Source organism: Mastigoproctus giganteus, chromosome 10 (genome assembly GCF_048544385.1).
Source record: "Mastigoproctus giganteus isolate SK-2022 chromosome 10, ASM4854438v1, whole genome shotgun sequence".
Classification (NCBI taxonomy): Eukaryota; Metazoa; Arthropoda; class Arachnida; order Uropygi; family Thelyphonidae; genus Mastigoproctus; species Mastigoproctus giganteus.
The window spans coordinates 76,657,339-76,670,831 of NC_143584.1; the positions used below are offsets into that span (position 1 = coordinate 76,657,339).

The window sequence follows — 13,493 nt, forward strand, 5'->3', positions numbered from 1 at the left end:
CAGTGTGTTGAAGTGGGATTTACTCAAGGAGGTAACTACCATCAAAGGTTAAGGGAAGGGTTTTTGCTTTCGTAAAGGCGACTATGATGGTCTGAGACAGTATTTAAATTCTATACAGTGGGACCAACTGATGATGTTACCAACAGCAAACTCAAAATGGGAAGCATTCAAGGAACTAATCTTGGAAGCTACCGGGCTTTACATACCAACTAAGAAATATTGTTCAAGGTTCAGGCCTAAATGGTTGTCAGATGAACTAATGAGACATATGGCAGAGAAGAAAAATGCATGGGATACATACAAAATAATGGGTGACATGGAAGCCTATGATAGATATAAGTTGGTCTGTAACCAAGTCACAAAGGAGATTAGGCAGGCAAAGGCAGACTTTGCATCCTTTGGCAAAGGATGCAAAGAAAAACAGAAAAGAGTTCTTTACCTATTTAAACTCAAGAAGGAAAGGGATGAATCAGATTGGTCCACTGGATATTGATGGTTCAACAGTTGAGGATCCTGCTCAGGTGGCTAACAATCTAAACGAGTATTTTGCATCTACATTCACACATGAGGAGTTATTCAGGAAGGAGAATGACGTAGGTAAAGTAAACATTGGCAGCGAGCTAGATGATTTTGTAATAACTGAGAGGAAAGTGGAGGAGAGATTGTTGAGGATAAACATAAAAAAGGCACCTGGGGTGGATGGGATCTATCCAGTTATATTAAAGGAGGCAGCAAAGGAAGTAAGCAAACCCCTAGCCATAATTATGAGAGCTTCTTTGGACTCAGGGGAGGTACCCATAGACTGGAGATGTGTAAATGTGACCCCAATTCACAAAGGAGGATCAAAGGCTGACACAAGTAATTATAGACCTGTTAGTTTCACTTCTGTTCCAGCAAAATTAATGGATGCACTGGTTAAAGAAGCACTGTAGGATCATCTAGACTAGAATTCAGTTATAGCTCAGACACAGCATGGTTTTGTTAAGGGAAGGTCTTGCCTGACCAATTTGATTAGATACTATGATGTAGTCACAAAAGAACTGGATGCAGGGAATAACTCTGATATTATATATTTGGATCTTAGAAAGGCTTTTGATACTGTTGCACATGGAAGACTGCTGCACAAATTGGAGCAGTGTGGTATTGGAGGCAAATTGCTGCTATGGATAAAGGGATGGTTGAGTGGCAGAAGACAGAGAGTGGTAATCAATGGACACTGCTCAACGTGGACTAATGTTATTAGTGGAGTTCCTCAGGTTTCAGTGTTGGGTCCGTCGTTGTTTTCTGTATTTATAAATGATATTGATGACGGTATATCAAGCTTAATGTCCAAGTTTGCAGACGATACAAAGGTTGGCAGGGTTGTTAAGGACACTAGTGACGCAATGCTGCTGCAACAGGATCTGGAAAGGTTATTTGGTTATTTGATTTTTTTAGGAGCATTAGCAAAAGGCCATATTGCTCCGGGATATGCGTGGTCATTCCCTGACCTTTCCACATCCTCCATATTTGGTGGTGACAGGCTCGAACCCCGGTCTAATCAAGAAGCGTGTGCTACGCACTGCTGCTCCTTCCCACATGGCTACGGAGGCGCCAAGATCTGGAAAGGTTGAGCAGATGGGCTGAGAGGTGACAAATGAAGTTTAACATTGACAAATGTAAAGTACTACATATGGGAAACAGTAACCCCAGAGCAACGTATCAACTCTGCGGTACTACAATGACAGTGGTGGAGAATGAAAAGGACCTGGGGGTAATTGTGCAGGCAGGATATGAAGTTCTCTGAGCAGTGCAGACGAGCTGCAAGAGTAGCTCATGGTGTCTTGTCAATGATATACAGGAATTTTTCTAGGGATAAGGAGGTGATTATTCCCTTGTATAAGGCAATGGTCAGGCCACACCTTGAGTACTGTATACAGGTCTGGAGGCCTCATTTCAAGAAGGATGTAGAGCTGCTGGAACGAGTACAGAGAAGGGCAACAAGATTAGTGAATGGAACAAAGGGTTGCTCTTACGAAGAAAGGCTTAAGTTTCGTAAACTTACGGCGAGGTGATCTGATAGAGGTGTAGAAGGCTTTGAATGGTTTGAGCATGCTCAATGCCAATGGGATTCTTCCTCTTGCTCAGAATAATCACCTCAGAGGGCATAAATTCAAATTGGGGAAAGACAGATGTTGGATAGATGTGTGGAAATTTGCCTTTAGCCAGCAGGTAGTTGGTTGGTGGAACCGACTTCCATCACTTGTTGTTGAAGTTGATAGCCTAAACTAAGGTTTAGGCTATCAACCTAACCATTTTCAAACCTAAATTAAGGTTTGAAAATGGCAGAAGGTTATCAAATTGTAGCAGGATATTTAATGATTTTGTAATAACTGAGAGCAAAGTGGAAGAGAAACTGTTGAAGTTAAACGTAAGAAAAGTACCTGGGGTGGATGGGATCTATCCAGTTATATTAAAGGAGGCGGCAAAGCAACTAAGCAAACCCTTAGCCATAATTATGAGAGCATCCTTGGACTCAAGGGAGGTTCCCATGGACTGGAGGTGTGCAAATGTATCCCCAATTCACAAAGGGGGATCGAAGGGTGACACGGGTAATTACAGACCAGTTAGTTTAACTTCTGTTCCTGTAATATAATGGAGTCGCTGGTTAAGGATGCATTGCAGGATCATCTAGACAAGACTGCAGCAATAATTCAGACACAGCATGGGTTTGTTAAGGGAAAGTCTTGTCTGACAAATTTGATAGGATATTATGATGTGGTTACAAAGGAACTGGATGCAAAAAATAATTTTGATATCATATATTTGGATTTCAGGAAAGCTTTTGACACTGTTGCGCATGGAAGACTATTGTACAAATTGGAGCAGAATGGTATTAAGGGTAAGTTGCTACAATGGATAAAAGGATGGTTAAGTGGGAGAAGACAGAGGGTGGTAATCAATGGGTGCTGCTCTTCTTGGACTAATGTTATTAGTGGAGTCCCACAGGGTTCGGTGTTGGGTCCACTGTTGTTTTGTATATTTATCAATGATATTGATGAAGGTATATCAGGCTTAGTGTCGAAGTTTGCAGATGATACGAAGGTTGGCAGGGTTGTTAATGACAGTAATGGCAGTGTGCTACTGCAACAGGATCTAGATAATTTGGGCAGATGGGTTAAGAAGTGGCAACTGAAGTTTAACCTTGACAAATGCAAAGTACTGCATATGGGTAGAAGTAACCCCAGAGGAAAGTACCAACTGTGTGGTACTACACTTAAGGTGGTAGAAAATGAAAAAGACCTGGGAGTAATTGTGCAGTCAGATATGAAGTTTTCTGAGCAATGCAGACAGGCTGCTAGGGCAGGTCATGTGGTTTTGTCAATGATATATAGGAATTTTGCTAGCAGGGAAAAGGAGGTGATTATCCATCTGTATAAGGCAATGGTCAGGCCACGCCTTGAGTACTGCGTACAGGTCTGGAGGCCTCATTTTAGGAAGGATGTAGATTTACTTGAGCGTGTACAGAGAAGGGCAACAAGATTGGTGAGGGGAATGAAGGGATCCTCTTATCAAGAGAGGCTTAAGTTCTGCAAATTGCAGTGGCTGGAGACTAGGCACCTGCGCGGTGATCTGATTGAGGTGTATAAGGCCTTGAATGGGTTCAGCACGCTGAATTCTGATGGGATCCTTCCACTTGTTCAGATTACGAACCTAAGGGGGCATAAATTCAAATTAAGAAAAGACAGATGTAGATTTAGATGTGCGGAAATTTGCCTTTAGCCAGCGGGTGGTTAATTGCTGGAACAAACTTCCATCTGTCGTTGTGGAAGTTGATAGGTTGAATAAATTTAAGGAGGAACTGGACAGGCATTTGGAGGGAATGGTGTGATTTTTTTTTTTTTGGCTGATGCTGCATAAGCTCATACATTTGCTTTCTTGCATCACACGCCACTACTACTACTACTACTACTACTACAAATTTAAAGCTCAACTGGACAGGTATTTTGAACGAATGAAGGGGTGAAATGGGAATGGTGTTTTTTTTTTTTTTTTTTTTTTTTTTGGCTGATGCTGAATAAGCTTGCTTTCTTGCATCATATGCCTCTACTAATGCTAATGCTATTCCTGGAAAATCTTTTTTTTTTTTTTTATTACTCATGATTAATGTGTCCTGCAGCTCTTTAAGTGATTGTGATTTCTTTTGCATTACTGAAACACCCATTTTGTTGCAACAATTTTCAACTGGATTGAGGTCTGGGCTGTTCCCAGGCTATGTTATTGTGCAAACTGATTTATCATTCAACTATTTTTGCACCTGTGGACAATAAAGACAGTAAAATCACATTTATTTAAGCAAGAGTGCAACATTTCTTAAATTTAAAACTTTTGCTAATTTTATGAAGTAGTACTTATCGTTTTGGCTCCATGGCATATAGCAGAGTTTGTACTGAAAAATGCAATTGGCAACATCCCCATGGTGTTCTCTAATTGTGGGAAGTAATTTTGTCTGAAGAATATATATCCTTCTCCCCTTTTTTGCATAGCTGAGTAGTATACCGCGTAACTTGCAAAGATTGTGGCAGTTGCTACATAGGAGAGAGCTCGAGACGCCTTCAAGACAGCCTTGCGGAGCATGACAGATTGCAGAGTGGTGACACTGACCACTCTGCAATCGTGGAACATTTCCGGTCGACTCACCATGACCTTAACCCTAAATCCAATTATGAAGTGATCAACCAATCCACGCATATTGAATTTGTGAAGGGCACAGCAAATGCTGTGCCCTTCACAAATTCAAGATGACCAACTCCTCTATGTGAAATACAGCCTCATATCATTTGAAATGCAGAATATTTAAATGTGGAGATTAGTATTAGTAATGGCCATATGGTACAAGGAATCCTAAGGCTTATGCTGCACCAGTAAAAAAAAAAAAAAACAAGAGAGAGTAGAATTATAATAAAAGAGTAAAATAATAATAATAAAAGAAAAGGAAATAGACAACCTATACATTTCCCTCATCCCACAGGTTACTATCCAGCTCAGCCCCTACCACCCATGTAGGTAACTTATTCCAGTAATTTATAACTTGCTGGCTAAAATAAAAGTATAAAGTGAGATGAATTCCCGAAGTTTGATGGGCTTTTCATTTATACTATCTTCAAAGGGGAAGCACACACGTATCGAAGGCTGTATTTATAGCCCGGGCACGTTCCATTGTTGTATTTCAAAAGCGTGATGGGGTGGGTGTGTTTGAGTAGGCGAAAGGATAGAAGGAAAATTCTTGCCCCGTCATATTTCACCAATAGTTTGGGAATTTGAAAATTTAGAGATTTAAAACAGCTTAAAGGTTTTTTTTGGACAGAGGATATGAAGTTTCCACTCAGAAATCCAGGTGCATGACTACCCATCCCTGTTAGAGGTCCTGGATGGGGAAGGGGTTTGTTATGTTTTGTTATTAAATTTGAACTTGTAGGATATCTGTTTTAGATCCCACTCCTCAGAAATTATTATTAGTCTATGTATGTTTATTGATGTGTCTGACTTATTGCTCGAGTCTCACTGGTTTCTAACTTAAATTTTGTGTCAATTTGTGTTTTCAATGGTGTTTTCAAAGGATGGGTAATGTCCTGTGTCTAAGCGGTGAACTACCAATTCAGAACTAATTCTTTCTGTCTGGTCTATTTTTTCTTTATTATCTGAGGCTACTTTTAAACCGCTTTTGTGCTTTTGGATTCTCGTATGTAACGATGTTCTCGTGCTGCCTATACATATGCAATCGCAGTCTGGTGTGTAAGGAATTGCATAAACTATGTTTGTTTGTTGTTTGAAATCTATTGTTTTTTTATTGTTTGTTGAATTTTTAAGGTATGCCCATAGTTTCTTGGAGCTCCCAAAGGCTAAGTTTATTCCAGAATCTTTGAAAATTTTTTTTCATAGGTTGTTTGTACGTTTCAATTTATGGGATGCCTATTCATTGTTTTTTTATCACTTTTCTCATTTTGGTTTTTCTTTACTGTTTCTTTTGGCAGCATTTAAGGCACTATTTATGAGACATTTCAGGTAACAGCAGTTGGAGAATTTGTCCTTAACTAATATCTAGTCCTTAATAGATAATAATATCTAATGTCCTTAACTAAATAATAGATAAAATTAAAGTGGAAAAGAGATAAAAAAAATAAAAAAAAAAAGAAAGAAAATAAAAAATAATACAATATAAAAATTTAGCATTCATAACTAACTTATGAGTAAAAATAATGATTTTAGATTCAAAATGAGGATGAGGACACAGCTCCTCTACAATAGAAAATCACAACGAGTTAGCATTTGTCCAATTTTATGAAAACTAGCAGGTCTCAGCTACACAAGTTGTCTGTCCAACAAGCTTAATTAGTTGACTAATATCTAGAAAAAAATTAAAGTGAAAAAGAGATACAAAAAAAAAAAAAAAAGAGAGAAAAGAAAAAAATAATATAAGATAAAAATTTAGCATTCATAACTAATTTATGAATAAAAATACAATATGAATCTAATAAAAAGGTAAAAGCATAAAACAATACTTAACAACAGACAGTCAGAAACCTTCACTCATTAGCAAAATGTAGAACAAAATAAAAATAATAACCTAATTAAATAAGTAATCTTGAACAAACAAATTTTGTATCAACTATAGGTATGCAAGAGGCCTCCGTAGCCGAGCGGTCAGAAGCGGGAGTGCAGTGGCACACCCTCCTTGAGTAGACCGGGATTAAAGTCCCTGACTGCTAAATACAGTCAATCTGCCAACCTGCACTGGACCAGCATGGCAGATTATGGTCCATTTCCCTCAACATGAATGTTGAGGAGGCTTCCCACCCAGCAGTGGATTGATAATGGCTGCAGTTAACATTTTTTTTCCCTTCTTTTTAAATAGGTATGCTAATGATTTAAAAAATGTAATTGGAAAAGTGCTTGACAAGCTTTTTAAGTCTGTTTAATTGTTAGGATCTTGGTAACTTCTGCCCAAGTTCAGAATGAAGAGTCTGCATTAATGTTAATAGTTTGGTTATGACGTAATTTTAGAAGGAATGATGCAGAATAGCCATTTATTTTCAAAAACGACTAGCTATTATTCTATTAATTTAGTTAGGCTGTTTAATGAGGCAGAAGTCACTATGTAACTAAGATGAGCCTTTTTTTTCCTACATAAAAATATATATAATTAAAACTAAACCTTACCTTAATAGCCATTCTCTTTCTTTCATCATGATGAGGATCTGCTGCCCATGTTAAAAATGTTGTAACATCTTTTGCCATTTGACTTGAAACAGCTGGAGTACCATCAGAATATTCCATTACATCAGGATACAAAGCCTGAGCCATACCAATAGCTCCTCCAGGAAAATAAGGATTGTAGTACTGCCCTTCCTGTAACTTAATTCCAGCAGGAGGATCACAATAACCAGTAAGGATTGAAAATATATAGTCCTACAAGAACAAAAGGAATATAGTAAAAGACCTGAATTCTAAAATTATAATTTTGCAATTTTTATACACTTTTGAATAAAAAATGAAATAAAATATTTTTATCAAAAATAATGGCTAAGCAAATATGATTGTAGCAATTCCTCATTTAACCATGTGACAATGTAATCTCACTAAGGGGCTTAGAGGAGAACAGGTATCCTGTGTGTTATCAGACACTCAGCCTAAAACACCGATGGATCCAATATCTCTCTATTACAGAAGATTTAGGAGAAGTCCGGTTGGCCTGCCTCCCTAAAATCCACTCACGCACACCTTCTCGGTGGTAAGCCCTGTTACGTCACTTAGGTGGCAACGACGTGTAGAGTGGTTCTCTTCAAGATGCCTGGTCAGCGTGAAGAGGAAAAGACCAAACCCTCCAGCATATGACAGCACGACCAAACAAATGGCCCTCAGTCCCCAGCAGCTTTCACTCCCCCCTCTTACGGCAGCGAGAGGATCAGAGTGGAAGCAGAGGGTGCTAAGAATATCTGGGTACGACCAGGCTGCCATGCACAGAAACTGAACTTGGCCTGTTATAATGTAAGATCACTCATCAGTGAAGACAGGATATTAGAGCTGGAAAAGGAATTAGAAAATGTGAATTGGAATATCATTGGTTTGGCTGAAACAAGAAGAAGAAATGAATCACTTATAAGTTTATCAAGTGGAAATCTGCTGTACACCAATGGAAACAGTGAAAGGAGTGAAGGTGGAGTTGGGTTTCTGGTCATAAAGATTTAAAAAACAACATTTTGGAATTCAAAAGTACATCACCAAGGGTGTCAAGATTAATACTCAATATTTCTAAGAGGTATAAGCTAAAGGTTATAATGATTTATGCACCAACATTGAGCCATGATGATGAAGAGGTTGAAGAAATGTACACCGAAACCGAGAGTCTTCTAGATGAGCAGAAAACCCAGTACAGGCGGGCCTTGATTAACGCGATTAATTCGTCCCGCGAGTGCATCGCGCAAAACGGAAACGCGTTAATCGAATATAATAACCAATAGGAAAAATTATAATTGGTCCTTGACCTTCTGGAATGTCATTAACGAATTTTAAAAATACCTTTTAAATACTTTTTAACTGTGTATAATGTAAAAGATAATGAAAATAATTATGGAATTAAATGTTTATTGCATAAAACAGTGGTTCTTAAACTGTGCGTCGCGGAATACAGTATTTTAAATTTTCGAGGGAAACACAGCGAAACTCGACATCTGTCAGACACCGCGCGAACTACTAGCTCGAGGTAGTTCACAGTTTCAGCATTTCTTATTAAGTTGTTTGGACCTAACTACTAAACGAAAGCGCCATGAACCGAGAAACTTGGGGAACCTCTGACATAAAATACACAGTGAAGAAATTACTGTTGCGGAAATATTTGAACAGTGTTGACTTTCTCTTTTCATCAATCAATTTCCGATAGCCGACAACAATCTTCTCTGGGCCCTGGCAAAATAAATATCGCAGAGAAAATCACACCTTTTGTTTGAGGTTCAATGCGATACGAAAGATTTCATATAATTCTTTTACCGTTATCTCCTTTGCGGTAACATTTTCATCTGGCTCATTTAAAAATTTGAATTTTTAAATGCAAGTCTGCATTGACTTTATTAGCAGAAAACAAACACATCATCTTCCGATGGTTGATGGAACACACCGAGGCGGGCAGCAGGCAAACGTTTGTTTATTGACCATACGACTCGCGGTAAGCTTAACGTGCGATTCAAATCTTTTTCAACTATCGCATTAAAAAAAAAAAAAAATCGCGTTAACTGGAAACTTGTATCGTGTAAAGTGAAAAGTGGTATCATTTTTCAAATAGCGTTAACTGAATTTCGTGTTAATCGAACTCGCGTTATGCGAGGCCTAGCTGTACACTATTATTATGGGGTACTTCAATGTTAAGGTTGGAAAAAGACAAAACAGCGCAGAAAGAGGAACTATAGGAAATTTTGGAATTGGTGAAAGAAATGAAAGAGGTGAAAGACTTGTGGAATTTGCAGAATCTCAAGGATTGTCAGTAATAAACACTTTTTTCAAGAAAAGGGTGAACAGAAAGTGGACATGGAAGAGTCCAAATGGATTAACAACTAATAAAATCAACTTCATCCTCACTAACAGAAGATATATTATGAATGATGTTACCATCCAGAATAAGGTAAATGTTGGAAGTGATCACAGAATGGTAAGATGTACACTTGATATAGATGTAGGAAAGGAAAGGAAAGGAAAAAACTGATTTGAGTAAATAATACAAAGGCCTTTGAGATAACAGAAGAGGAGAAAAAGCAGTATGTACTGGAACTTAAGAACAAGTTTGAGCTTCTGCAGACTGCTCAGGACCAAGATATTGTCGAGAAATATTACAACTTTCTGAAAGTGATAAAGCCCAAGAAACCTATAGGGAAAAAGAAATCCAAAGAAGAAAAAATTAGTCAAGAAACACTTGTTATGATTAACCGAAGGCGAAAAACGAAGAGCAAGTTAAACACTGACAGGGAGAAAATTGAGTATACTGAGTTATGCAAAGCCATTAGAAAGAGACTCAGAGAGGACATAAGAAGATTTAACACAAGAAAAGTAGAACAAGCATTAAGGGAAAACAAAGGATTTAAATCAGCAGCAATACAGAAAGACAAATGATACTGAAACTGAAGAATAGCGATGGTGTACTTATAAACAGCAGAGAAGGCATAATTCAAATAGCAGAAGACTACTATAGAGAATTATACAAGGAGCGAGGGAATGATGCCAGCAGTGGGGAAGATAGATTGCAAAGTAGCAACACATACGACATACCTGATATTCTTCCTGACGAGGTAGAACATGCATTGAAGAAAATGAAGAATCAGAAAGCCAGAGAGGAAGATGAAGTTACTGTACAGTTGTTAAAATTGGGAGGAAGAGACATAACACAAAAACTGGCAAGGCTCTTCACAAAGTGCATTAGAAAAGGTGTGACACCCAAGCAGTGGAATAATGCAATCATAGTTTTGCTGCATAAGAAAGGAGATAAATCAGAAATTGGAAATTATAGACCAATTAGCTTGTTATCCCACATCTACAAGTTGTTCACAAGGGTCATTAGTAAAAGATTAGAAAAAATACTTGATGAGAATCAACTGAAAGAGCAAGCTGGCTTTAGGACAGGATTCTCAACTATGGATTACCTGCACGTAATATCACAACTAATGGAGAAAGCAAATGAATATAAAACACCATTATGCCTGGCATTTGTGTATTATGAAAAGGCATTCGACTCCATACAGCATAAGGAAATGTTTCAGGCACTGGAAAGACAAGGCATAGATACCCCATATATTATGATTTTGAAGAAAATATATGAGAGTGCTACCTCCTTTATTAGACTAGACAAAGACAGTAGCAAATTTAAAATCGAGAAAGGAGTTCGACAAGAAGACACAATATCTCCGAAGCTGTTTACTGCTGCACTTCAGGAAGCTTTCAGAAGATTAGACTGGTCGCAGAAAGGAGTCAATGTGAACGGAGAGTACCTAAACCATTTATGATTTGCAGATGACATTGTAGTCATAAGCCATGATCCCAAAGAATTAGAGAAAATCTTAATCAGTTATGCACAGTTAGTAAGGATTTTGGACTAAAGATGAATATGGCCAAAACAAAAGTAATGATGAACAAGTATGCCACAGAAAGGGAAATAATGATTGAAGGAGCAGTAATTGAAAAGGTGGAGTCATATACTTATCTGGGACAAGTTATTAGCTGTAATAATGATAAATGGCTGGAAGTCAAGAGAAGAATAAATTTTGGATGGATAGCATTCAGGAAATATAGTCACATACTGAACAGCAATATCCCAGTTTGTCTGAAACGTAAAATAATGAACCAGTGTGTACTCCCCACCATGACTTATAGAAGTGAAACTTGGGCACTCACCAAAAGAATGGAAGAGAAGCTGAGAACTTCACAGCGAAGAATGGAACGAATTATATTGGGAATCAGACTGTTAGATAAGAAGAGAAACACATGGATTAGGCGGCAAACTCAAGTAAAGGATATTCTTATCAAAACTAAAGAACTAAAATGGTCTTGGGCAGGACACATAGCTCGAAGACATGATGAGAGATGGACTAAGAAAATAATAGAATGATACCCAAGAGGAGCTAGAAGAAAACTTAAGACAAAGGCGGAGATGAATAGACGAAATTCATGAGTTTGTGGGTAGTAAATGGATGGCCAGTGCTCAAAAACGAAAGAACTGGAAAGTTGCTGGAGAGGCCTTCATCCTGTAGTGGACTGAAAATGGCTGATGATGATGATGATGACACTGTAATAGTTATAAATAATGTAATAGTTTGAGTTATAAAAACTTTGATAACCCAAAGCAACTACTATAGCATATCCTTGTTAATTCGATAATACCATATTATTTGAAATGAGATCTTGAGGTTTATATGCATTTTAGTATGGATTATTCAAAATATTTCTACAATGAAATTTGAAGCCTGATTGCTGTGACTCACAGATTGTACAAGCAAATCTACAAGGATGTAGATTTGCTTGAATGTGTACAGAGAAGGGCAACAAGATTGGTGAGGGGAATGAAGGGATCCTCTTACAAAGACAGGCTTAATTTATGCAAATTGCAGTGGCTGGAGACTAGGCACCTGTGCGGTGATCTGATTGAGGTGTATAAGGCCTTGAATGGGTTGAGCACGCTGAATTCTGATGGGATATTTCAACTTGTTCAGATTACGAACCTAAGGGGGCATAAATTCAAATTAAGAAAACATAGATGTAGAACAGATGTGTGGAAATTTGCCTTTAGTCAGCAGGTCATTAATAGCTGGAACAAACTTCCATCTGTCTTGTGGAAGTTGATAGGTTAAATAAATTTAAGGAGGAACCGGACAGGCATTTGGAGGGAATGGTGTGATTTTTTTTTTTTTTTTTTGGCTGATGCTTGCATAAGCTCATACATTTGCTTTCTTGCATCACATTCCACTACTACTATTACTACTACATATCGATGGTTTGACTGTTGATGATCCTGCTCAGATAACAAACAAACTGCATGAGCATTCTGCATCTACATTCACACATGAGGAGTTATTAAGGTTTGAATGTGCCACAAGGTTATCAAATTGTAAGAGTGCTTAATGATTTTGTAATAACTGAGAACAAAGTGGAGGAGAAATTGTTGAAGTTAAACATAAGAAAGGCACCTGGGGTGGATGGGATCTATCCAGTTATATTAAAGAAGGCGACAAAGCAGCTAAGCGAACCCTTAGCCAAAATTATGAGCCAAAAAATAATTTTGATATCATATACTTGGATTTCAGGAAAGCTTTTGACACTGTTGTGCACGGAAGACTACTGTACAAATTGGAGCAGAATGGTATTAAGGGTAAGTTGCTACAATGGATAAAAGGATGGTTGAGTGGGAGAAGACAGAGGGTGGTAATCAATGGACGCTGCTGTTCGTGGACTAATGTTATTAGTGGAGTCCCACAGGGTTCGGTGTTGGTTTCACTGTTGTTTTGTATATTTATCAATGATATTGATGAAGGTATATCAGGCTTAGTATCGAAGTTTGCAGATGATACAAAAGTTGGCAGGGTTGTTAATGACAGTAATGGCAGTGTGTTACTACAACGGGATCTAGATAATTTGGGCAGATGGGCTAAGAAGTGGCAACTGAAGTTGAACCTTGACAAATGCAAAGTACTGCATATGGGTAGAAGTAACCCCAGAGAAACGTACCAACTGTGTGGTACTACACTTAAGGTGGTAGAAAATGAAAAAGACGTGGGTGTAATTGTGCCGTCAGATATGAAGTTTTCTGAGCAATGCAGACAGGCTGCCAGGGCAGGTCATGGGGTGTTGTCAATGATATACAGGAATTTTGCTATCAGGGAAAAGGAGGTGATTGTCTCTCCGTATAAGGCAATGGTCAGGCCATGCCTTGAGTACTGCATGCAGGTCTGGAAGTCTCATTTTAGGAAGGATGTAGA

The 13,493-nt window shown here is 38.2% G+C and overlaps 1 protein-coding gene across 2 annotated transcripts in view; it reads right to left on the reverse strand.

Annotated features, from left to right (window-relative positions):
* Nucleotides 1-13,493, reverse strand: part of Cyt-c1 (Cytochrome c1) — a 92,796-nt gene that overhangs the window by 10,230 nt on the left and 69,073 nt on the right. For both annotated transcript variants that reach the window (XM_090383920.1, XM_090383921.1), the window contains exon 6: nucleotides 7,201-7,449. In XM_090383920.1, the coding sequence (XP_090240046.1) occupies nucleotides 7,201-7,449 (249 nt within the window). The remainder of the gene's footprint in view (nucleotides 1-7,200; nucleotides 7,450-13,493) is intronic.